The sequence below is a fragment of the Pelodiscus sinensis genome, chromosome 3 (genome assembly GCF_049634645.1).
Source record: "Pelodiscus sinensis isolate JC-2024 chromosome 3, ASM4963464v1, whole genome shotgun sequence".
NCBI lineage: Eukaryota > Metazoa > Chordata > Testudines > Trionychidae > Pelodiscus > Pelodiscus sinensis.
Window position 1 is genome coordinate 78100045 of NC_134713.1, and position 27112 is coordinate 78127156.

At 41.7% G+C, this 27112-nt stretch overlaps 1 protein-coding gene across 19 annotated transcripts in view; it reads right to left on the minus strand.

Moving 5' to 3' along the window:
- Positions 1-27112, minus strand: part of AK9 (adenylate kinase 9) — a 174062-nt gene that overhangs the window by 129716 nt on the left and 17234 nt on the right. For all 19 annotated transcript variants that reach the window (XR_003089364.2, XR_012902623.1, XR_012902624.1 and 16 more), the window contains exons 6-12: positions 25167-25279; positions 21712-21894; positions 11156-11281; positions 8891-8965; positions 7823-7921; positions 3224-3363; positions 2965-3145 (exon numbers count right to left, since the gene is read on the minus strand). Coding sequence is in view for 15 of the 19 variants with exons in the window: in XM_025184731.2 (XP_025040516.2) it covers positions 2965-3145; positions 3224-3363; positions 7823-7921; positions 8891-8965; positions 11156-11281; positions 21712-21894; positions 25167-25279 (917 nt within the window). In the remaining 4 variants the exon portion in view is untranslated. The remainder of the gene's footprint in view (positions 1-2964; positions 3146-3223; positions 3364-7822; positions 7922-8890; positions 8966-11155; positions 11282-21711; positions 21895-25166; positions 25280-27112) is intronic.

Sequence of the window (27112 nt, forward strand, 5' to 3'; positions counted from 1 at the left end):
ACAAGAACTATGAGGGAAAAAATTTTTTTTCTTTAAACTAGAACGAGGAAATGACTAATCTATAACTAACTAACTAACTAACTACGAACTATTGACTAACTATTTATAACTTACTTTACAGATTTCTTTTTGTCACTCTGAGGAGAGCGGTTTTGCTCCGCCTGCAACCACGAACAGTCAGGAGGAACTGGTGGGAGCTGGACCGCGTGCAGACTAGCGAACGACGTGAACAGCATGCGCCGCAGCACATGTGCGGTCAAGCTTAAACACGGCTACAAATCTCCGACCTGTGGCATGGGACGAGCCCGACACCTAGAGTGGAGCACCGATGGGGACACTACCCGAAGAAGATGATTAAGATTTTGTTTCAAGTTTCTCTATTATATCCTGCAATAAGGGCTGCCTTCCTATTCTATGCTCATGCAGTCACAACTTTTATCTAGTTGATATAAGTAAAGATATTATACTATTAAAATAAATTGCTAACTGAAAGTATTAATATACACTACACTGCATAGTAATCCATATCTATGACTATATTTAAGCTCAGACTCTCATATGGTCCATGCATAAAACCCTCTAACACATGCCAGTAACCTCTCAACACGGGTTCACTCAGCAATATAGGCAGGAGCCCGTGTTCTGTTGTTGCATGTGTTCAAGCCCACCTACTTTGCAATGAAGGTGTAGCAGAAGTCTGTGCTGCCAGGTTTGTGTTCAATCTGCTAATGCTATTCCACAATTCTCTCCCTCCAATTTCCCTCTTGATTCCTGTGAACTGGAAGCAACCTCCTGGGTCAAATACAACTTCTGGACATTTAATCCTGCCCTTTCACCCTGACTGCTGAATTGATAATACACTCACGTCTTGCTTGTTGCCCACCACCTAGGACATTATTAACTGGTCAGAAGAACATGCTTAGATACTGGGCAAGATGTTGTGTGAGGAGACTAAGATCTATGACTTTGAGAGGAGTACCTCTGCATTTTTATGAAGCCATAGTAAAGAGGCTGGAAGCACTGAAGATCCACCAGATTAGTAGAACAAGTACCACAAGACTACCTATTGCAAAATGAAGAATGGAAATAGTATGTTAGGAACTACTTGGCTCACTGCCCCTACTAAAAGGAATTTGTCTGGTTGCAGGAACGCACACAGCACAGAGCTTATACCTGACAGTCTTCTATGTACAGGGATGGCATGGTTATAAGCCCAGAAGAAAAGGAAACAAGGACAAGGAACCCTACTGAAAGAGAGACTGCGGTTGCTCAGAACACACTACTGATGCTGCCGCCTGGCCCAGACCAGACTTCCAAGGAGGACCAGATAGTGGACCTCTTGAGTCAATATTTGGAGGACATATTTTGGGATGACCCTTGAGAACAGTCTGCAGAGGAAGTAACAGCACAACAAGCCCTGGAGCCAGAGCCTGGTTTGTAGCAGTCACTATTTTAGTGTTATTGCTATTAAGAATGGTAGGGATTTCAAAGTTATGCTCAGCATAATTGTCATTACATACTACATGTATGTGTGTGCTGCAGCCAGAAGACAAGCCATTTTTCTTAACCACCTCAGCCTGAAATCATTTGGGATATAATATGGATTCTGGGACTGAAAAAAATCAGCAAGCCTTAGCTTTTTACTAGAAACACAGTTATCATTTGAAAGATGTTTTGGGTGTTAATCTTATGAAAAACAGATCCATATTTCTGCATACATAGCTCCACTTACAAGTTGGCCATGCCAGAATGCCCTCCTGGCACTGCGGTAGTAGATTGTGCTGCCTGGATTATCGGTGCAATTTGCAGTAGTGGATGTACTTAGACTCTGGGGCCCTGTCTGGTCATGGCATGCTGTCTATGTTGTCCCAGTACTTTTGAGAGGGCATGAGATTCTGGCCTGCAGCCACTTCTATTTGGCTAACCCTGTCATCTGGGGTTTTGCTTCTGCTTCCCAACCTGAGGCCCCTGGAGTTGTGCTCTTCCAATCATGGAATGCTGAGAATTATCAGGAAGAATGGAGAGCATTTCATATTGAAGCAGATTGTTTCTTGGTGTCCTTCCACTAAAGACTCTAAGGGAATGGTTTCCTGAATCACTGTTCCCACCAATAAGTGGGACCCATCAATCATCTCCACCAGCTCTGCTGCAGGTTATAGCCAGAGAGGGATCTGCAGGGTTTTGTCCCCCTTAGCTTCTATAAAGTTGGCAGCAGTTTTACAGTTTGTCATTGCTAGTTGTGGAGGGAATGGCACAAACCTATAACTGTAGAAACAATTGGAAATGCAGAAAGGTATCATAATTCTCAGATTGGGTTCTGTTTGAAAGTGGCATGTGGTTCCAGAGCATGGAGTTCTGGTGATGCCAAAGCCATACCTGCCTATGAGCTGGCTCATGTTGCAGGGAGTGCACAGTTTCACAGTAGCTTAGCTGGATATGTTTGTGGACTAAGAGTACTTCTGGGCAAGTGTGGCAGAATGAATAGACAAGTCTCCCACAATAAATTACACCCAAGCATTGCAACATCTAGCAAGAGTGTGAAGAACTCAAGGATATGCCCCCAGAAGCTACGGCATCAACTACATGTCAGTGTACCACAGTATGGATGTACCAGTATGTACGGTAAAGAGCAGATATGATGTGTATGTATCAATGCAAAATACATGCTTAAAGTTTGGAAAGTATGAGTTTGCGTGCATAAGGACACAAATATGGGTTTACAAAGAAGTGTAGACACAGCCTTAGTGGAATGAGTGGGTGGCATGTATCGGTTTGAGATCAGATATACTGATTGTCTTCACATCAAACTGTGTATTTTATACTAAAGACAATCTGATCAGTATGTAATATCTTTAAACAGAAATGAAGAGCATATGTATGCTATTTTACATCTGACAACTATTCAAATAACATACATTTTCGAAGTCTAACCCTACACGTTACTTAAAAAAAATATATACTCACCTTTCCATTATATTTGTTTGCAATCAAGTTACAAAGAGTTGTTTTTCCAGAAAAAGGAGGTCCAAATACAAGTACTTTACAAGGAGGAAGTGGCATAGGTGGTAGCAGATACAGACGGGGATTCAACATAAATGCTCTCAATGCTTCTTGAGATGAAAGCAAATACATTTTACCTAGGAAACTTTAAGAAATTGAAAAATATAGATAGTTAATCTTTAAAAATATTTCTAACACCCAAAGGATATCAAATTATGCTTACCTGACAGCTAACTCTGGAAGTCCCATAATAATGTTACCCTCTTTTAAAGCAACAGGACATGCTCGACCCCACCTGCTTCTACACCAACGGTATCTAGGTGCTATCAGTTTCAAAGATGAAAGAGTCCGAAAAAGTTCATCCTGTTAATTAGAACAACAATAAAAGTATATGTACTTTTCTATATTTTGTATATGTCCTATTTTGTTTCATTTGCCGTTTTGAAATATTTTCTAAGTAAGTATACCCTTCTTAATGAATTGCTACATTGTGCTTATTTGTTAATTTTAAATCAGAATATGTGAATTCATTTAATTTTTTCAGACTAGCAGTACTCCACTGTAAAGGGTAATTATGAGAGATATTTCATCTTTACATTTTTAACACAATTTTTTAAGAAACAATTATTTTTAACAAAAATGAATGTCTACATTTTTAAAGGCGCATCAAGGACTAATATCTTACATTACATCTTCAGACCTGGTATTACTAAAGACTCAATAGTAAATTAAAGAAAAGTTCAAAATGCAAATTTAAAGAGAGAAGAAGTGAACCATAGGAGATGGGGCTAAAAAGAAAGCCATAAATACATTAGGGAGTACAAATACCCCCTAGCTAATGAGATTTATATTGAAGGGGCAAAGTGGAGCTCAAACAGCTCAATTCTAGGTTTATGGAAATGCCAATTTTGATATATTAATCTCTTTGACAGAACTATTTGGAAGACATATCAAATAGGGGATTACCAAAATACCTATTACCAAATAGGGAATTACCACACAACTATTACCAAAATACCGTTTTGTCTTCCTCTGTACACAGGACTCTTACAGGCGGTTCCTGACTTGCAACGCAATCAGTTCCTGGGGAAGTGTCACAAGTTGGGAGCATCGTAACTCAAACCCATATTTATGACAGGTACTGTGTGCCATCGTAAATGCGGGCAAAGGATGTAAGTCGAGGGGTTTTGGCCCCTTCCGCACTTACAAAAATGGTCATAAGTGTGTGTGTGGGGGGGGGGGGGTTGCAACTCGGGCCATCGTAAAGTGCGAGTTTTCTGTACTCATTGACCTTTAAGGGTCTGTTAAAGACATATTTAGTGAAAATATTTCTTTTTCTGTAAGCATTAGCACAATCAGGAATGTTTCACTAGCTACTGCCCAATTCAAATCTTTGATGATTTGGTGACAACAGGGAAAATCTCTATGCATGCTTATTATTGTAAAGGATGTCAAGGAATATCATACTGGTGAACCCTAAGATTTCTTTGTATGTCTGACATCTATGTTCTCAGTTGCACACAGGAGGAGCCCAAGAGACTTATTTTTTTCAGGAGACCTCCCTATAGAAATCATACATAATGATGAAGATACCAGAAGTCAACACTAATATATCTTATTTCTGATTTAATGTGGAAAATAAAATGTGTCTGTTTTTAGAAACTGAGCATATAGAGTTTGATATTTTTAATAGGTATGTCACAAAACCAAGAGAGAAATGGAAGGTATGAAACCAGCTTGCTGATGGAAATTTTATCCTTTAACATTTTCTTTCAACAAATATGACTTTATGAAGGATTTTCTCAAGTTTTTTTTCAAAACAGGGGCAGTCCAAAGCCATCTTCATTGGTTCCAATCCTTTTTACAATTGAAGGCATATGCTTCTCATACTTGTTTTATCTAGGGATGTTTATTGAAGCTCTAAACTACATGAGTAGGTTTGAAACTCATTTTCTTAAATCCGCTTCTTTGTCAAAATAGCACATTGCAGTTGCCTTCACTGCTTGAATGTATACCCTTTGGCTATGTCTACATTGCACTTCCTTGTACAAGAACATATGCAAATGAGCTGCCATTTTTGTGCAAGGGGCTTTTGCGCAAGAAGGAGCAGTCTACATTGCTCCTTCTTGCGCAAAAAGAAGTTACTTATCTTGTGCAGTAACAATGGTTCTTCGAGATGTGTGTCCCCATATGTGTTCCACTGTAGATGTCAGGCTCGTCCTGGCACCTCAGATTGGAGATCTTGACAGCAGTGGTCAGCTGGACCCGCGCATGCGCAGTCAGCATCTCATGACATTTGCACCTTTCTCTTGTGCGTGGTCCAGCTCCCGCCAGTTCCTCTTGTCCGCCCGAGAATCTGAAAGATAGACAGAACAGAGACTCTGGAGCAGGGAAGAGGGCGGTAGTGGAGCACCCACAGGACACACATCTCGAAGAACCAACGTTACTGCACAAGGTGAGTAACTTCTTCTTCAAGTGATGTCCCGATGGGTGCGCCACTGTAGGTGCGCCACTGTAGGTGAGCAGCAGTGGTTCAGGATGAATGGATGGAGGGTCTTGGAGTCATGGTTTGATGGTTGTGGAAAGCACTGCTAAGACTACTGCTGAGTCCGAGGCCCAATGCTGCAATATGGCATAATGCTTCATCAAGGGGACATTTGAAGACCAAGTTGCTGAGTGGCAGAGGTCTGTAAGGGGAACTCCCTTGAGGAACGCTGTGGAAGTGGATACTGCTCTCATGGAATGAGCTCTTGGAGTGACTGGAAGTCGTCTGTTTCGGATAGTATAACATTTCTCAATGCAGTCTGCTATGATGTTTGATATGTGTTGGGATGATAAGGAATGTCCTTTAGACCACTCTGCGAGGGATAAGAGAAGACACTGCGACTTTCTAAAGGCTTGGGTTCTCTGGATGTAGAAGGCTAATGCATGACATACATCGAGGGAATGCAATAATACCTCTTGAGTGGAAGTGTGAGGTTTAGGAAAGAATACAGGGAGAATGATAGGTTTATTGATGTGGAACTGAGAGCAGACCTTGGGAACAAAGGTTGAAAGTGGTCGTAAGGTTATGCTGTGTTTGCTGAAGACAGTATATGGCGATACTGCCAGCAGGGCTGCTTGTTCACCGACCCTACATGCAGAGATAATTGCTAACAGAAAAATAACTTTCATTGTCAACACTGAGAGGTACTGTTGCCAGTGGTTCAAAGGGTGGTCTGGTAAGAGTATCCAGGACTAAGTCCAAGTCCCATGGTGGTGGAGGGGGCCAGTGAGGTGGACTGAGGTTAGTTAGGCCCTTAATAAAGCGCTTGGTGATAGGATATATGAATATGGAAGTAGCATCCAGGGACTGAAGGAAAGCCGTAATAACGGCCAGGTGACAATATGGGTAACCCAGTGTGGTGTAGGGAAAGAAGAAAAGAAGATATTCCAGAATATCATGTAGTGGTACACTATACGGGTCTAAGTATTTTTCCATTCACCAGGTGGTGAATCTGCGCCATTTTTGCATATAGGTGGTTCTGGTGATTTCTCTCTGGCTGTGTAGAAGTATCTGCTTTACTGGGGATGAACAGAGGTCTTTAGTGTTCGAGCACCATCGAGGAGCCATGCTGTGAGTCGAATAACATCGGGTTGTGGATGGAGAAGAGTCCTGCAATCCTGAGTTAGCAGGTTGGGGAGATCGGGAAGAGACGAGGTAACTGAAGAGACATTCGATAAAAAAAGAGAAACCATGGCTGGTGAGCCCATGAAGGTGCTATCAGGATCACCTTGGCTCTGCCTCTTCTGATCTTCTGTACTACTCTGGGTATGAGTGTAGTGGGTGGAAATGCATACAGAAGTTGACCTGACCAACTGAGGAGAAAAGTGTCGCCCAATGAGTTCTTTACAATTTCCGCTTTGGAGAAGAATTGTCTGCATTTGGAGTTCTGTTGGGATGCAAACAGGTCTACCTGTGGGAAACCCCAAAGACTGAAGATGTGTCGGAGTACATCGTCCTGGAGTTCCCACTCGTGATGAAGTGCAAGCTGTCTACTTAGCGTGTCTGCAGTGGTGTTGTTGACCCCTGGCAAATACAAAACTGTGAGTGTGACATTGTTGCGGATGCACCCGTTCCTTAGGAGCACTGACGCCATACAGAGGGCACGGGACTGAGCACTGCCCTGATGGTTTATATAATAAGTTGTGGCAACACTGTCCATGAGAATTCTGCTGATGGAAATATGTGTTTTGAAATATTTGCAGGAATTCAGCCCTGAGCTCTAAAATGTTTTTATGGAGAATTGCCTCCATGCGTGTCCAGCACCCTTGTACAGATAGATTGCTCATATGGGCCCCCCAGCCCATGAGGGAAGCATCCGTGGTGATCTGAACGGAGGGCTGAGGTTGGTGGAAAGGAACCCCTGCAAGAAGATTGCGTGGGTTGGTCCACAACTTCAACGAGAATATTACCGTGGGTGTTGGCATGATTCATTTGCTGACATGATGTCTTGAAGGGACGTACACTGACACTAACCACTGTTGCAGGCACCAGAAGTGGAGCCTTACATGCTGGACCACAAATGTCATGGTCACCATGTGGCCCATGAGTTGCATACATTTAAGTATGTAAATGAGGCGTGGCGATATTCATCGCCATGCATTTGCATATGTTCTTGTGCAAGAAAGCGCAATGTAGATGTAGTCCCAGATGATAATGTGGGGTGTTTAATGTAAAACAAAGTTATCACCTCAAAAGTACATAATATAAAGAGTAATGCACAAATATTATAATTACTGAAGGCAATCACATTTCTAGAAATCCAAATCTCACACTTACAGTTTCCATTCCTTCTGAGAGCTCTTCTTCTGGGCTTTGAAGTCTGGTGATAAGAGCACCATTTCGAAGGCCCATGGATTGAAGCCGGGCTATCACTGACTAAAGAGAAAATTCTCTTGAATAAATTAACATTTAAAATCACGTTTGAATCTGAAAGTTTCCTTGATGTGTTTTGAAAATTATAACTTGGTATTTATATATTGCCAGTATACACGGTATTGCCCTGTAGCACAGCCAGGAGCCCTGTTACATATTCAGCAGAGTTTCCACTGGGTGTTCAGTGGCGATAGATCACACAGAAACTTCTTACTCCAGTCCTAACCCTTCTGCCCCTCCTCAGGCAGAGTCCCAAACTTGTAGATGGTCTAGTGCTGGAAGGGATAGATAATACTGCAAAGGCTTTCTACTCATCAGGGAGCGGGTGAGATCTATAAGCAAATGGTTTCATAGTATGTGATGAAAAGGGTGAGGAGAGAAGGGAAATGATTTTCTTTTGAGATCAGAATCTGTTTATACATGTGGGATTTGGTACAAGTTTTTATTATTATGAAAAAATACATTAAAAAGAAGCCTGTCAATGGAAATTAACTGATATTACAATATATATATGACACTTCTTGTACCTAAGACAGGAGCTTCTATGCATGCAAATATTCTTGAGATCCAAAGATCAAATTTTGCCATGCCAAGCTTGTAATAATCAAAATCAATTAGGAGTCCCATGGCACCTTAAATACTAACACATTTATTTGGGCACAAGATTTCATGGGTTGGAATTCACTTTGTCAGATGCATTTGATGAAGTGGGTTCTAATCCACAAAAGCTTATGCCCAAAGAAATCTGTTAGTCTTTAAGGTGTCACAGGACTCCTTGTTGTTTTTTGCTGAAACAGACTAACAGGGCTACCCCTCTGAAACTCATAATGAGTTTTTCCATTATTAAGCGGTGGGTAGAAACAGACTGATCTTTAGAATACTGATTCATAATGAATCATTTGTTTTACTGTTTTTTCCAATATCATCTTAATAGAGATAATATCTAGTTTCGTTTATGTGTAGTATACTTACTGCAAAGAGCTCATTTGGGTGCTTCTTTCCATTCAGTTCAATAAGATACTGGGAATCTTGCTCAGCCATCATGTCCTTCATGTTTAAGAAGAAAGATATACACATAATCCTTAACTGAATGTAACCAAACAATAAATTAAAGGATCTGATCCTGCTCCCATGGAAGTCAATGACAAAACACACAGGAACTCCCTTGGGACTAAAATGCAGTCCATAGATTGAAAACAAATAACATTTAAATTGTCGGTCTAAAAGTCATGAATAACAATACAAAAGCTTCTGGAAAGGAGCTTCTATTTTAATAGCAAAAAGTAAATATATGAGAATTTTGAAAATATAGTTACAGTCAGGTCATAGTGTACCTAATAGGGAGATATCTCTTTAAGAGACCCCGGGGGCGGGAGGGAGAGGAGTGAGTTGTGTCTAGATCACTGTTGTTTGGTAGATTTAGCACTCCATACCCAGATTTAGCAGAATGGATGGTCACGGTGCAACTCTCTGAGTGCAACTCTCTAAGTGCAACTCTCTAAGTGCAACTCTCTGAGGCAGGACTCAGAGAAGTGAGGCAAGTTCTGTCTGCAGTCAAAGGCGGGAACGAGGGAACTGAGGGGAGATCAGGCTGCACGCATGAAGCAAAAGGCGCAAATGGCACGAGGAGCCTACAGCGCATGCGTGACCCGATCGGCTACTGTTATGAACCACTCCAATCTCCGGCACCAGGATAATCAGACACCTACAGTGGAGCACCCATGGGGACATCACTTGAAGAAGAATCTATAGTTTGTTTCTGAGAATGAACAATCTACAGAGCAAACTATACATTTTTGCAGGATATGCACCTAACCAAGACATCTGATGCAGGAGGAGGGACCATCAGACGATGGCATAGGTTCATGACAGGTGTCGCATTTTTTGAAACCTGGTGACTCTGGTATAATAAGGGGTCAGATTAAACATCTTGGTTTTGTGTTTCTTCCTTTCTCTCCTTTTTTTTTTTTTAAGGCCGTGGCCGGTGAATGTGGCACATGCAGATGGATAGCAAGTAAGCTAAGTACGAGGGGAGGATCCAGGTTCTGTCAGTCTAGACCAAGGCTCCAGTGGCAGGATGAGCCCAGAAATATGGCAAAACAGCTCTTTTCTATAGCAGTTGTCCTTCATTGGGATCAGTAAATTTTGCATCATCATGCTATAATCAATTGCAATTTGACGTGTGCTTGTTTTCTTAAGTTATTCTTCTCATATCACAGCTATCTTATTCCAATTGATAGGTGTTTGCCTTATCTTTTAGAATCATCGATTTGCCCTTTATCTGCATCCTGATAGGACTGTAAAGTAATCTCCTACCGCTTTTATGTCTGTCTCCAGTTCCTCCCTAGAACATCTGGTCCAGTGATGGCCTTTACACTTATTTCTTAACAAACATTCCTCATTCACACAAAACAGAGTTGATTCTTTGTTATACAAAAGTGATATGAACATTCTACCAGGAACATCAAGTTACAATTTTAAGAAGAACAATCATCACATTCTTTTACTTATTTCAGGATGTTTGTTGTAAGCCTAAAACATAATGGTGACCGTACAGGTCTATTCCACCCTTGACATCAGTTAGAGATACAAGCATTCTGTCTGATGCATCTCTACCAAATGGTCTTCCATTCATTTCTGCGAATCAGGAAGGGTGGCCGGCAGGGTATGAAACAGTCATAATTATAAAACAGATTAATACATTTAATATTTAAACTATTACAATATTATTCTTTATCATAACACATACATAACTTAAAAATAGGATTTTTCTACTATAAAGACAATGACTCCAAAACAACTACAGCCAGTCATTGCAACTAATGGACAGTGAGATGACCAAGTTGTTACACGTTTGAGTAGTGTAAATAGAAAACCTGTATGATTCAGTACATATCAGTATGTTAAATGTCTCTGAACTTCAAAGATAGCACAATAGCATAATTATTGTAAATGGTAGGAAAGCTGGTGGGTATAAGCAAAGTATGTAGCCAGTTGACATCTAATACTGAAGTACATGACAATATAGTTTTCACAATTTTTAAGTCTCATCTAAACTAGAAAAATGTGTTAGAAAATTTTGATTTGACACCAGAAACAACACTGAACTGTCTTCTAAATTCTGAGGAGGGGATCGATTTGTGGGTTAGGTACATCTTTGCAAAATAAACTCAAAATACCCAGAGTGCATAAAAATTATATAAAACACATTTAAAAACAATCTTCAGCTGTTCTTACCTCTAGAGGATGTAGCATGGTGTCCTTATAGAGATTAACCCTGGCTTCTGCATTTTCTAAAAAGTCTTCAGGCCTCTGCACCAAATGAGGCAAAATATCTGACAACATGACTGCATCTGCTGCTGCCTAAAGTAAAGAAAAAAATACTTTATTTCAGGTCTTGTAATAATAAATATACTAAAATCAGATTGAAAGGACAACAGTTAGAACCCTACTACTCTCTGTGTGTGGAATAGTAAGTTAAGCAGCCATCTGAGGATTCCCCAGCTGAGGGTGATCCACCCACCACTACCTAGGTAAGTCCATTTCCTGGGTATAAGAGGAACTCCAGACATCTTTGGCCAACATTACAAGGGAGAGCAATTTAAAAGTATCCTAGGAGAAGAGTGATGAGGTAAGAGGAGAGTACATAAATCTGTGTGCTTCCTCTTCCTGGAGGTGAATGGAGCACTCCTCTGCTACATCTGAGCATTCAGCCTTTAGCATTTTCTACAAATATTTAAATATTTTCATCTTTATGATGTTGTATTGTCTCTCTATGGCCTTGTCTAGACTAGGAAGAAATATGTTTTAATAAACATGTTAGCTAATATTGATTGATGGGATACATTTAAAAGGAAAGTAGAATAGTAAGAGAAAGAGAAGGGGAAAGTAAGTAACACGAGGAATGGAAATGAAAAATACTGAGAAGCTAAAGAACATAATGAAGTGTTGTTGTCGGTGACTAATAGGTCTATCCAAGGTATACCTCACCGGCAAAAGAGGGAATGGAGGACTCTGCAGTGGATCTCCCATTTGCAATCTATCGTGAAATTCCTGTTGAGGAAATCCGCCATCATGTTGCTGATGACATGTAAATAAGATGCCACAAGGGTTGTGCCATTGGCAATGTACCAGTTCCATAGTTGGGTTGCCTCCATGCATAGCAATTGGGACCATGCACGATTTATATAACACATAGTCGCTATGTTGTCCGTGAGAATGCCCACTGTGCAGTTGCAGATCTGGATGTGGAAATGTCTGCAAGAGTTGGCGACTGCTCTCAGCTCCAAGAGGTTTATGTGAAGTAAAGCCTCTTGGGGTGGTAATCGGCCTTGGATGGCGAGTTTACTCATGTGAGCACCCCATCCTATCAGGGAGGTATCTGTGGTAATATGGCAATGATGTTGCAGTCGATGAAATGGAGTCCCTGACAATAAGTTGTCATCTTTGGTCCACCATTGGAGAGAAGATCTGACTGTGGAAGGAACGAGCACTGACTAGTGTACGTTGTGCTTCATAGGGTTGTAGATTGTAACCAGCCAGTGTTGCAACGGACAAAAGTGCAGTCTGGCATGAGGAACGACATTTGTAGTAGAGGCCATGTGGCCCATAAGTTTGAGTACTGTGAGAACCTGTACTGAATGCTTGTAGAAGAGCTCGTCCAATAGTTCTTGCATTGCCTGAAATCTGGTGATGGGTAAGTATGCCCTTGCAGCAATGGAATCGAGGCGAGCTCCTATAAACTCCAGATCTTGAGCAGGTTGAAGTATGGATTTGTCCCCATTGACGAGGAGACCTAAGAGAAGGAATGTCTGGCGGGTAATACGCAGTATTTTGGAAACTTCCAGTGAAGAGCGTCCTTTTATAAGGCAATCGTCTAGGTAGGGATATATCACTACTCCTCTGCGTCGAAGGTGTGCAGCTACTACTGAAAGTGTTTTTGTGAACACTCTGAGTGCTGTGAAGAGGCCAAACGGTAGAACTCGATATTGAAAGTAGTCTGTACTGATTGTGAAGTGTAGAAACCTCCTGTGTGTTGGATGAATCGTAATGTGAAAATAAGTGTCTTTGAGGTCGAGAGCAGCAAACCAGTTGCCCTAATCGAGGGCTGTAGTATGGAGTCATGTATACTGACTAGTAGGGAGGTTAGTGCTACCATTTTGAAGCATTGTTTCCGGACATATTTGTTCAGTTGCCAGAGGTCCAGTATGAGTCTTCATCCGCCAGTTTTCTTTTGGACAAGGAAATAGCGGGAGTAGAACCCTTTCCTTTGGAATTGATATGGTACTCTTTCTACCGCACCTATATGGAGCAGGTGAGCGATTTCGGTGCGTAGTAAGTCTTCGTGTGAGAAGACTCTGAAGAGGGACAGGGATGGTGGGGTTGTAGGAGGAATAGAGAGGAATGGAATGGTGTATCCGGATTGAATTATCTCCAAAACCCACTTGTTGGTGGCAATGTTGGACCAGTAATGATAAAAGGTCTGTGGGCGATGGTGGAAAATGTGGGTAGAGTTGGAAGGGACTGTCTGTTTGCTCTCGACCAAGGCATCAAACCTGCTGTTTGTTGCTGGGCTGAATGTGCGTACGATTATTAAGGTTGCGACATTTCAGCAGTCTGTGGCGTTGGCATGACTGGTCAAAGAGGCAATGTTGGCGTTGCTATTGCTGCCTCGCGTGTGAGTAGTCATAGCACCTTTGAAAAGATACATAGCACCTCCTTATATATGGGGGGAGTGAACATTCCCAAAGATCGAAGGGTTGTACTAGAATCTTTACTAGAGTAGAGGACTGTATCTGTCTTTTCCCCGAATAATTTGTCTTTTTCAAACGGTAAGTCTTCCACTTTCATTTGCAGATCCTTGGGGACTTCTGAGGATTGAAGAAAGGAAGCCCTCTTCATAACTACAGCCGTAGCTGTGGCACGAGCTGCAGTGTCTGCGACATCCATTGCAATTTGCAAACTGGCCTGTGTGGATTCATAGCCCTCTTGTTCGACGGACTTAAGCAGTGGCCTTTTAAATTCTGGGAGTGCCTCCATCAGATCTGTCAGCTTGGTGTAATTATCAAAGTTATGGTTTGATAAATGCGCTAAATAATTGGCTATTCTGAGAAGCAGTCTTTTGAACTCTCTGTTTGCTATGTTGTTTTTGTATTGTGGCACCTTTGCTCTTTGATGTGCTGCATCGACTACAAGGGAGTTGGGCTGGGGGTAAGTCAATAAGAACTCAGACCCTTCTGGCTGCACAAAGTATTTTTTGTCTGCCTGTTTATTAGTAAAGAGGGCGGATGCTGGAGTTTGCCAGAGTTCATTGGCAACCTTGAGTATGGCCTCGTCTAGAGGTATAGTCAGCTTTGCACTCTGGGTCATCTGCTGGTTCTTAAGGAGACAATGCTGCTTCTCCTTTATTTTTGTTAGCTGTATCTCCTGGGAAACCGCCATTCTCTTGAAGAGATACTGAAACTGCCATAAGTCGTCCAGTGAGGAGACGTCTCCGGGTATAACTGTCTCGTCTGGCAAGACACTTCGGGTGGTGGTGTCTCTGTTGTCATAAGTTGCTCCTCCTCTTGATCAGAGGGAGGAGGTTGGGGTGGCAGTGGCTCTTGGTCCAGGAATGGCAGAGCCGAGAGTGGAGAGTGTCTGGATGAAGGAATAGCCCGCAATAGATCTTGGTGGATATCTGGGAGAATAATAGTAATGGCAGTGGTGAGGCGAATAATCCCTATGGTAGTCATGGCACTCATAATGGTCACAATGATAGTAGGAGGATCATGAAGGGGAATGCCTGTAGAGGCAATGTCTTCTACAGTCCTGCTGAGAAGATGATCTCGGTGAATGCAAGGATGGAGAAGGAGAGTAGGATCTTTTTGGAGGTGGTGATAGAGAAGCAGAGAATTGGTGGTAGTATCTCCAGGTATCCCTTGGTGGAGTTAGGAAGGGAGATGGGAGCCTATCCGGAGATATGTACCTTTTGGACAACCAGGGAGATCTCCTGCTGGATGGTGGGGATAGAGAAGGAAATGGCACTGGCAAGAATGTCAAAGGTGGAGAAGCGGGGGATGGACTGCAGTGATGGTGTGTCTTAGCATGTTCCTTTGTTGGTGCTGCTTGCTCCGGTGTCAATGATGGTGCTGGCTGCTCTGACACCGAGGTCGGTGCCGCTTGTTCTTGTGGTCGGTGTCGCTCGCCCCCGTGCTGAAGTTGGTGCCGCTCGGTTCCATGCCGAGGTTGGTGCCGCTCCACCAGGCGGTGATCTCTCCGGTACCGAGCCTGACTCGGAGGATGTGGAAGCGGCATGTATCGGCGCCGACTGGACACGCAGCTCCATCGCAACAGGTGGTGCCAATGGCTTTGGTGAAGAGACCGCCAGTGCCACTGTTGTTGAAGTCACAGCTGAATGGCACGAAGTCATGGGCGGGACATGTAGGGTACGTCTAGACTACATGCCTCTTTCGCCAGAGGCATGTAGATTAGGCTACCAGACATAGGAAAATGAAGCGGCGATTTAAATAATCGCCGCTTCATTTAAATTTACATGGCTGCTGCACTGAGCCGACAAACAGCTGATCAGCTGTTTGTCGGCTCAGCGCGATAGTCTGGACGTGCGGGTGTCGACATCAAAGGCATTTGTCGACCACCCAGGTATGCCTCCTGGGATGAGGTTTACCTGGGTGGTCGACAAATATCTTTGATGTCGCCACCCGTGCATCCAGACTATTGTGCTGAGCCGTGTAAATTTAAATGAAGCGGCGATTATTTAAATCGCCGCTTCATTTTCCTATGTCTGGTAGCCTAATCTACATGCCTCTGGCGCCAGAGGCATGTAGTCTAGACGTACCCATAGATTGAAGTAGCATGGGCACTCATACCCGAAGTGCCTGGTTTGGAGCCCGTGCTAATCCTGCCGTGAGAAGTTAAAGGCAGTGATCTAGTGGGAGAGGGCTTAGACTTTCTCAGTGGTGCCATAGTCGGCGAGGAGGATCTTCTCTTTTGAGCCTGCTGACTCGCTCGAGGGAGAGAGCCTGATCCTTCAGGCTGGAGCGCCTTGTCGAAGAGGATCATCCGGAGCCTCATTTCTCTATCATGGTGGGCTCTCGCCGTGAGTTTTAAATAATGTATGCGCTTTTGTGGTACACGAGCCTCGCCAAGGCAGTGGATACACGCCGCATAGCCGTCTGAGCCAGCCATGGCTTCGCGGCACATAGAGCATTTTTTAACTCCTGGAGACTGAAGGTCTGTAATAGAGCCCTGGTTAAGGAGACCGAATTGTGGGCTTCCTGACTCCTGGTTGCTTTTATTAGGCAAACACCAGGGTAAAGCAATATAGACCCCCCCCCGCTCCTCCGTTTGTGGAGATGCATGGTGACTACAATGGATAAGACCCTCAGAACTGTGGAGAGTCCTAACGGCAGCACTGTGTATTCGAAGTGAGTGTTGCCCACTGCAAATGTTAGGTATTTCCAATGTGCTAGATGAATGGATACATGAAAATACACATCCTGGCAGTCGAGAGTCGATTACCAATTCCCTTTGTTAAAGCAGGGATTATAGTGGAGAGGGTGAACATCTTGAACTGCTGGGGTCATATATGGCAGTTGAGACTTCTGAGCTTGAGAATCAATCTCCATGCCCCTGACTTCTTTGTTGTGAGGAAGTAATTGGTGTAGAACCCGTTGCACCTGTAATGATGGAGTACAGCTTCTTTGTTTCTTAGGCAAAGTAAATGTTTGATCTCTTGGAATAGGATGCTCTGGTGAGATGGTTCCCTGAAAAGGGCCAGGGAGGGTTGGTGGGAGAAGGGGGTTGAAGAGAAAGGGATACAGTATCCACCCTTCATAATGTCCAGTACCCACTAGTCAGTCATGATGGTAGAAAGGGCGATTCCACTCTTTATCAAACAGTGTGGTTTTAGCTGCACTCTGTTTTCACCTCTGGTTGACAGCATCCAACACTAAAGAATTTGGGAACAGGTAAGAAAACAGGAAATCAGCACTTTGTGGTGCAACATAGTATTTTGCAGATCTTTTGCAGACTGGTGGGATTGTGGCTGGTGTCTGCCAGATCACCTTGGCAGGATTCATCCATTGGTAGGGATAGCTCAGTAGATGGGGAGGCATGCAGTATGCTGGTCAGTTTATGTTGTGTTTCAGGGAGACTCACCAGGGAGACCTCCAGAATGTCCACCACCCTCTTGTATAACTCCTAGAATGAGTGGAAGTCATCTCCTGCCGTAGGAGGAGGGGGCATTAAAAGTGTCAACGGGGAGGACGATATGTGAGTTGCAGGGTAAGAAGACACGGAATAGTTCTCATCACTTGACGCTGGGTCATCTTTCTCCTGGTAGGCTGATCTGTCCAGGGAGGTGGCTCTTGATGGAGCTGATGGAGTTGGCTGAGGCTGTACCTACTGTGGCTTCTGGGCTCAGTATGATGCCTGGGGTCCCAGTAAGGGCAATTGGCTGTAAGGGGCACAGGAGGGAACAGCCATTGAGGTGGTTGCCATTGCAATGCTATTTGTTGCTGCTGTTGTAGATACTTTGGGGATGAGTGCCTCGGGGTATGTATACTGACCAAGAGCTCATCATCCTCGTCACTTGAAAGTAGAGGTGCCAACCCTGCAGGAGTTGAGAGTGAAAACCTGCCAGATGAGGGCATGCCAGTGGTGCCAAAAAACGGGGTTGTTGGCACTGAAGTTACCCTAAGCTCCTCCATGGTAGTGAAAGGGAAAGGTACATGGGTTGCCGGTGCCAGCAGTGCTGTGGGAGGCTACACTGCACTACACCTATAAGAACTAGATAAAGTTTGAAAAGCTGGAGAGCATAAAAGCAAAATGAGAAATGCCAGAGAATTTCTAAATGGGGGAAAGATTGGAGATTTTAATTCTTTCTTGCAGAAATAGAGAATGCTTTTAACCATGAAGAAAATTAGGGAAGACGGTGACATTTATGGTGAAAAAATTCAGATAGTTCAAAAGATTGAGAGAATTAAACATTTGTAGTAAAAGTAACTCAGATTACATCTGAAGAGTTATTCCCCATTTGTGGATTTGGAGCTGAAGGATAAATCCACACGTGTGACCAATGACATTTTAAAATGTATTTATAAAAAATAGGGACAGTTTTACAAAGTCTATGTAAATGAATAAAAAAATGACAGCATGGGGGAATTAGGAACACTCTTCTCTGTCTACTCTTGGAATCCAGAAATCTAACAGGCTGTTGAATTACGTGACCATTCAGATAGCTAACCCAATGGGAATAATGTTGGCACTAATTTGAATAAAAGAAACATCTGACCAATAGGAGCTATAATTTTATCCAATTCCTTGTCAGGAATAATGACATTTAAAACAGGGATTCCAGAAAATAGAAATGAGATAGTAAGTGAAATAAAATTCCTAACTATGGAAAAATGCAGGCTGGTATCCACGTGACTACAGAATTGATTCTAGCACATACTGAAATTTGTGAAAATGAGACGAGTGACAAAAGAGCAAAACATGTTTTGCAAAAAGAGCAGGTGGATATTAACATATCCTTGAGTCGAAGCTAGTCCTACACTAAATGACGTCTCACACAAGAAGCAGCTTCAGAGCCCCCTTTCATTTGTTAAATGTTGGAATACCTTATTTTCATAGCATCTGTAGCCCATTTCACAACTAGGATGCATAATTGCATGCATGATTTATCTCTGTCATATAAAAAGATAAACTTGCATTCTAGGATCTATAAATTTATATTTATTCATGCCATATATAAGCAAATTAAAAAAACCTCTTTCCCCTAAGATTAGAGGACAATGTAGCACTTTAAAGACTAACAAGATGGTTTATTAGATGATGAGCTTTCGTGGGCCAGACCCACTTCCTCAGATCTGAGGAAGTGGGTCTGGCCCACGAAAGCTCATCATCTAATAAACCATCTTGTTAGTCTTTAAAGTGCTACATTGTCCTGCATTTTGCTTCAGCTACCCCAGACTAACACGTCTACATTTCTATCACTACCCTAAGATTAGAGATATTTTAATATTTTAAGAATCACTTAAATGTACAGGGCCTGGCTAACAATGTCCAAGGAGGTTCAAAAAATGAACTTTCCAGAAAGTCTAATAGGTATTCTATATGTAGGTTCATTTTTCATGTTTTTTATAATGTTCTGGAATACTGTAGAATTTCATAGAACCGGAGACATTTTTTCTTTAAATATTCTATTTTCCTTTTTGTCACTAACAAAAACACCACCCCAAGCCCGGTGTTTCCTAAGCGGTTGCCTGAGCCTCCTGCCTCTAAATAGGGGTAAGGAACCTTATTTGGGTCGTGGGCTGCTGACCCACAGAAAAATCAGTCAGGGATTCAGAGCTCCAGAAAGCACTTGGGAATAATTAGAAGAAGAAGAAAGTAAAAAAAGAACCAACCTTCACTGACGTGGCTCCTGACTGAGAAGGTGAAAGACACCCTGCACATTTCCCTCACACACTGGAGTTTAGGGGGGCCCAGCATGGTAGAATGTGTGCTCCAAACCCATGAGGAAAAGCCCTGAGTCTCAGGAGTCCAGTTCCAGGCAAGCTTGGGGCCTCATCTGGCCCCTGGGCCTTAAATTCCCCACCCCTGCTCTAAATCCAGTGTTGCCTTGAGTAGGTAAGAATTTGAAAGTATGGTTGTTAATGGCAAGAACTATGGACTAAGGAAACAACGGGAGAAGTTCTATGATGTATAAGCTCAGAAAACTGAAGATAATATTTAACTCTACCGTCATGCTTGTAAAAAGTGAAGTAGTCATTTTTAGATTATCAGATCATTGTGCCAATGTACTAAAGATATAAAGATGGACTTTGTAATATGTGCAAAACTAAAGAAAATGTTGATCGTGTTCTATGGCATTATAGCAAAATGGGTTAATACTTCTGATTCCTTTCAGAGACTACTGACCTCTTACCTTGAAGTGGTCTATTGACTAAGTATGGGCTATTTTGCGGAATGCGTTGTCATTTGACATGCCCATATCATTTTCTGGACTGATCTGTGCTTAGAAGGGGGGTTACCACTTCTCTAAGGGTATGTCTACACTAGCCCCCTAGTTCGAACTAGGGAGGCTAATGTAGGCATTTGATGTTGCAAATCAAGCCTGGGATTTATATATCCCGCGCTTGATTTGCATCATCCTGGCCAATCGCCATTTTTTGAAATTTACAAGTCCGGACTAACTGCACGTGTCTACACGCAGCAGGGACCTGGTAGTTCGAAATAAAGCCCTAGTTCGAACTACCTGTTATTCCTCCTGGAATGAGGTTTAACAGGTAGTTCGAACTAGGGCTTTATTTCGAACTACCGGGTCCCTGCCGCGTGTAAAGACGGGCAGTTAGTCCGGACTTGTAAATTTCAAAAAATGGCAACCGGCTGGGAAGATGCAAATCAAGCACGGGATATTTAAATCCTGGGCTTGATTTGCAACTTTGAATGCCTGCATTAGCCTCCCTAGTTTGAACTAGGGGGCTAGTGTAGACATACCCTAAGGTTATGTCTAGACTACCTGGCTCCATCAACGGAGCCATGTAAACTAGTTTACCCGACATAGTCAATGAATCAAGAATCCCCACTTCATTAAAATAAAAATGGTGGCCACGCTGTGCCAATAATCGGCATGGCACGACAGTCTACGCATGGATCAGTTGACAAGGGAAGCCTTTGTCGACCGCTTCCTTATGACTCGTGAAATGAGGTTTACAGGAGCGGTTGACAAAGGCTTCCCTTGTTGACTAATCCGCATCTAGACTGCTGCACCATGCCGGATCAGCTGACTGTCGGCACAGTGCGGCAGACATTTTTATTTTAATGAAGCGGGGATTATTTAAATCCCCGCTTCATTGACTATGTTGGGTAAACTAGTTTACATGGCTCCGTCGACGGATCCATGTAGTCTAGACATACCCTAAGATTTGTGCTGGAGGACCATGCTCTGTACACTAAACCAACTCTACAGCCAGAGAGGACATCTTTTGACAAGAGTGCTTAACCCAGAGTGCTCTGGAGGTACAATCTATGACAAAGATTAGTGTGAATGTTATTAATCATACATATTTTGTAAGTGCTCTTAATTTATTTTTGATTAGCTGTACATAATCAGTAGATCTATATTCTTTTTTGCTTTTTCTCAACGTCCAGCAAAGCTGCTATACTAGTTTTATTGTGTTTTAGTTAATGCCAAGAAGACTCACTCTGGAGGTGAAGGAAATTCTGTACTGTGTTAAAAATAAACCAAAAATAAACTAAAACATGAACATAATCTAAAACATAAACTAAAAATAAAGGGAAAAATTTTTAAAAAAAGATTTGACAAGGTAAGGAAACTGTTTCTGTGCTTGTTTAATTTAAGATAGTTAAAAGCATTTTTCTTCTGCATAGACAAGTTTTAAAGCTGTATTAAGTCAATGTTCACTTGTAAATGTTTGAAAGAACAACCATAAAATTTTGTTCAAAGTTATGAAAATTTCAGTTATGAACTACCATTCCTGAGGTGTTCATAACTATGAGATTACACTGTATTGTATGGTAGTCCAATGTCAAAACTGGCAGACTTGCTAAAATATTATAAATACTGCTAAATCATTGTACTGAATGTCTATTAAAATTTTATGTAAATACTATACTACATCTCTTAAAGAAGAGTTCATCTACAAAAAGGGGTGAACAAAATGCATTCAGAGTAGAAGTTGTTTGTTTTTTTCATTTATTTTAAATGTTCATGAGCTTTGTTTCTTTTCTGATATGGTTGCTAATAAAGAGAGCTTCTTCTGTACCTCATCTTCTTCTTCTTGCTCTTCTTCCTCTTCCTCTTCCTCATCTTCTCCTTTGTGCTGATCCTTTTTTTTCTTGCGTTTGTCGATCATTTCAGGATCCCACTGGTTCTTTTGGTATATCTGCCCTGTATCGGGGTGTTGTCTTTGTCCAGAGAGTCTTTGGCACAAATCATAGTCAGGACACTAGATAAGAAATAATTAAAAGAAAACTTTCTGATTTTATTATTGTCATAACTATTATTTTTCTTTAAATTTCACAGTAGTAAGAGATTACTTTTAAACTTTTTTTCATGTTGCAATTCTCAATAGCTTTCTCGGCACATACAACTTTAAAAAAAGACAGCCAACAGCAATAATTAAATGAACAAGATGTCAAAAAGGATATGGAAGAGCCTTTCTAAATAGGCTATTCACAACCACCATAGCTACTGCCCAATCACCTACCACATAACCTCACATGGGTTTCTCCTAATATTTGAAAAGGCTGAGAAAACAGGAAAGTCTTACTGCCAACAAATTCAGGGAGGGGCAAAAGGCAGGAATGATTTATACAGAACAAAATAATGTTTAACTGGACCACGCTGTCACGTACTGAGCATGATAAGCTCACTACATGATCTATCCCTTGAAGTCTTACTGAAGTTCTAGAGATTGCCTTGCTTCCCTTGCAAAAACTAGGAGATCTCATAGGATTGCCATATGACACATAACTTTGAGATGCAGGCAAGAAGAGGTGTTTGCTGAGATTCCCCTCCTCTCTCCAACCCCCGCCGCCCCCCCCAGCCTCCTCCTCTTTAACAATTTTTCATATACAAATAGAACAAGATGTTTCCAAAGTGAATAACAAAAAGTTATTCACAGTTCATACAGGGTATGTCTAGACTACATGGCTCCGTTGACGTAGACATAGGAAAATGAAGCAGCAATTTACTGCTCTGGTAAACCTCATTCCCAAAGGCATAACGGGGCAGTCGACAAGGGCTTCCCTTGTCGACCACAGAGCATCTAGACTACCGCACTGTGCCGCCAAATAGCTGATCGGCACAGCACGGCAGCCATGTTGACGTAAATGAAGTGGCGATTATTTAAATCGCCGCTTCATTTTCCTATGTCTAGAAACCTCATCTACATGGTTCTGTCGACGGAGCCATGTAGTCTAGACATACCCACATTTCTAAAGAGACTCCTTTTTTTTTTTTTTTTTTTTGACAGTGAAAATAGCCACAATTCTATCACATCTAGGTAAAATTCTAGAACCACTTAAAACAACAGCAAAACTCTCCTTTGACTTCATTTGATTTTTACTCCCTTGGAGTATAAGGTCTCAACCTTCCTTCAACTGAAATCAAAAGGGAGAGATGAGCTACATGAGCCATGGTCTACAGTAGGGCTTTATTTCAAAATAATCCCACTTAGGTCAAATTTATAAGCAGAGCATCCACACTACCAAGCCTGTTATTTTGAAATAAGGGTCCACTTATTTTGAAATCTGTACTCCTGCTTTTCTCGGGAATAATGCTAATTTTGAAATAGTTACTTTGAAACAGTGTTAGTGTAAATGCTCTGGTGCTGTTATTTCGAAATAACTATTCCCCAGAGTAATTTGAATTAATTACTCCCCAGTGCTTCCTGGACCTCTAAGTCGAGGTAGTGCAGCTACAATAACAAAGCCTACCTCAGACTAATTTTGAGGCTTTCCAGTTATGGGGACAAGCTATTTTGATTTTGTAAAATCAGGAGTTTTTAGGTCAAATTTACTTATTTCAAAATAGTTCCCTAGTGTAGACATGGCCTAAATGAAATCGAGAATTGCTTTTCTACTGGTGTATTACCATATCACCCACGAGCCATAAGGGATCGGTCGGCAAAGGCTTCCCCAGCCAACCGATCTGAGTCTAGACTACCGCGCTGTGCTGGATCAGCAGACCGTCGGCACAGCGCGGCGGACATTTTTATTTTAATGAAGCGGGGATTATTTAAATCCCTGCTTCTTTGCCTATGCTGGGTAAACTAGTTTACATGGCTCCGTCGACAGAGCCATGTAGTCTAGACATACCCATAGAGTCTGAGCAACCACAAGTAAAATCTTAGGGTACGTCTAGACTACAGGATTTTGTCAACAGAGGTTTCGTCGACAGATACTGTTGACAAAGTCTCTGTTGACAAAGAGCGTCTAGACTACAGCCAGTTCTGTCGACAAAGCAAGCCGCTTTTTCGACAGGGAGCCCAGGTGCTCTCTTTTGAAAAAGTACAGTGTGGATGCAATAGTACCTTTTGTCGACAGAACTCTGTTGACAAAAGGCGTTATTCCTTGTAGAATGAGGTTTACTGCCGTCAAACAAAATGCTGCGTTTTGTCGACTTACTGTCGACAGAACTCGGCGGTAATGTAGACGCAGGTATAGTTTTGTCAACAAAAGTCCACTTTTGTCAACAAAACCCTGTAGTCTAGACACACCCTTAGTGAGAATACATGCACAATGCAACAGACTGTTGTTTCGGCAGCGCATTCATTATTTTAGAAGTTAGAGTGGGAAAAGACCTAATAAATCGAGTATATTTTTTGGTTCTTAAAGATCTATGGAATAAAAAGGCCTTTGACTACCGTTCTTACATCTAATTGGAGTATTTCAGTAAATTCTGCAAGCAAAAACAGAAGTTTACAAATTCAGTCCAAATTTCTTTTGTAAATAACTGATCTGTAAGTTGTATTGCTTGCAATCAGACAGAAGGAAAAACTATAAAGTAACTCATTTTCTCACTCAAATATATAATTATTTTTTCCCAAGAATATTTGAAGACAGTCTCAAACAGCACTTCTACTGGCTTAGACTTACAATATCCATAGTCTTTTACTATCCCAAGGCTTTATTATTTTTTCAGAACACATGCCTTTTGTTTCAGTCTTAAAAACTGATCATGAGGTGCTTACTGACTATTACTCCCATGGAAGTTATACAAGATACCTTGCAGGATTGATTTATAGCAGGGATGTAAAATACCATTTAATTAGATGACCATTAAATATTATGTTTAACAGGTTAAGTCTGCATTTCTCAAACTGTGAGTCCCAACCCCCCGGGGGGTCGCGAGTAACTCAGAGAGGGGTTGCAAGCAACTTAGATGGGGGTCATGGTATCACAAAGTTTGAGAACCCATGGGTTAAGTGATTAAATGGGACTGGGTGGGCTGGAGTAGCCTCCCAATGTGGGAGGAGGCTGCTCCAGCAACCACCAGTTTACCATAACCTGTAGGGCCAAATTCTGCTGTCTATTACAGCAGCATAAAGCCAGATTAATGTTTTTGACCACTCCATTGTAAAACAAGAATTTGGCCCTTGGCAACAGCTATCACACTTCAATTTATGTAAAAAATTACTCTGACTCGTATAGAATATTAATCTTATTTTAAGAATAAGTATTTAAATGATTAGCAAGTTATCAAAGTTGATATTACCTTAATGTTAATCAGGAAATCTGGTTTTAATTTTAGATTTCTAATTTTCTCTAATTGCTCCGAAATAGTCATGTATTCCTCTGAGAGAGAAGGAAATCCACTGAGAACATAACCTGCCAAATGAAATTTGTAAAATACGTCTTTTGGGAAATTATTTCAAATATACTAAAGATTTATATTAATCAGTTATAAACATCACTTCTAGACATGAACATAACTAGAATCCATTTGACTTGACCACCCACTTTGCTAGCTAAGATTTACCTGTAATCACCATGACTTAACAAAGCTGTAATACTTTCTAGATAACTATATATTTCTCAAAGACAGCTCATTCAGTTAATAGAGAAAAAATAGCCCAAAATAGATGCTAACAATTTTATATGTGCTAAATATTATCTTGAAATCCAGTCTGAAAAGTCTGAATCATGTAGCAATTACTAGTCTTGCATGAAATGACATCGGCTATGTATATCGTGCATGTTCAGTAGCATCTTATTCATTCTGTTCTTTGCTAAGTGGCAGATGGAATGTTAGGGTGATTGAAAATGATGGACTAAGAGTCTTGAATAGAAAACATTTGTTCTGAAAACAGACTGTGTCACACTGACATGTGGAGGTGAGTTCCATAGAGAGTAGGAATTTTGTAATTGTATTTTGAGAGGGAATCACCTCCTGTGATTTGAGAGGTGAGAACTTTCTGAGGGCACATCTACACTGCAGGGCAAAAGTCAAATTAAGATACATAATTTCAGCTACGTCAATTGTGTAGCTGAAGATGGAATAGCTTAATTCAGCTTTTGGTGAGGTCTATACCGCAGGCAGTCAAAGGAAGAACACTCTTCCTTTGACTTCCCTTTCTCCTCGTGAAATGAGGGTTACAGGAGTCAGAGTAAGAAGTCCTCCATCTTGACATTATTTCAAAATAATGCATTGCTGTGTAGACATGCACTATGTTATTCGAAGTAACATCAGTTATTCCCAAATAACGCTGCTGTGTAGACGTACTCTGAAAGAGACTAGATCACTTTTTCTTGGGATGTAGAGAGTCACCCTTGTGTTAGGGAAGTGGGAGATCCATGGGATGAAAGACAAATTCCTTTTATAATGCGTGGGGATTAGATTTTTTCAATGTAAGGTCAGTGGTCAAAGTAAATACCTTTTCATCCACAATCTATATCTTTCTCCAGGAACATAGGTCAACAGGGGGACAAGTGAGATGCATGTCTGTTTTCTTTGCATTAAGATAGAAGTGCAAAAGGTCTCTCATCCTGATAAAAGATCTGTGTGTGCCCAGCTGGTGTCTGAAGTCTGGTATGGGATGGGCTAGTTTAGGTACTGACAGTTCAAAACTTTAGAAACCTTTGCTAAACTAATCATATTCTATCTTGTGATAGCTCTGGAGGCACCATGTTTGACAATGTTTGTGACTTCAATGTCCGTGCAGGATTTCATTCTTGTCATGATAACCATAGGATTATCGTAAGTGGATAAGTAAGTGTTGCACTGTGGATTAGTATTTAGTTTGGAATGGAGATGGGGGAAATAAAAGTTACTCTGACATTTTCTTCTATAACCAGATCTTTTCTGTTGTGGCAAAGGACCAGTTTTGGTATCCTGTCCTTGAAGGTTAAGGGAACCTGAGGGCTTCAAGAGGGCCTAAATGAATATAGGATCAGTTCTCCTGTGACTGCTTGCTCATGTCCATTCCAGTTAAGTGTGTGTGTGCCATGTCCATGGATCCTGGAGCTTTTTTCCCTTAGCAGTATCCATTGGGCCAGCCAGGGAGTTCCCTGGAATGGCGCTACTATATCGATGCATATATACCCCTGATGGCTGTCCACCCTCTAAGTTCCATCTTACCGTCTGTGATGGAAGCTGGAGTGCTTGACTACGCAGACAGTCTATCCCTTAGCCTTCTGTAAATAGTGTTAGTGTTAGTTGTA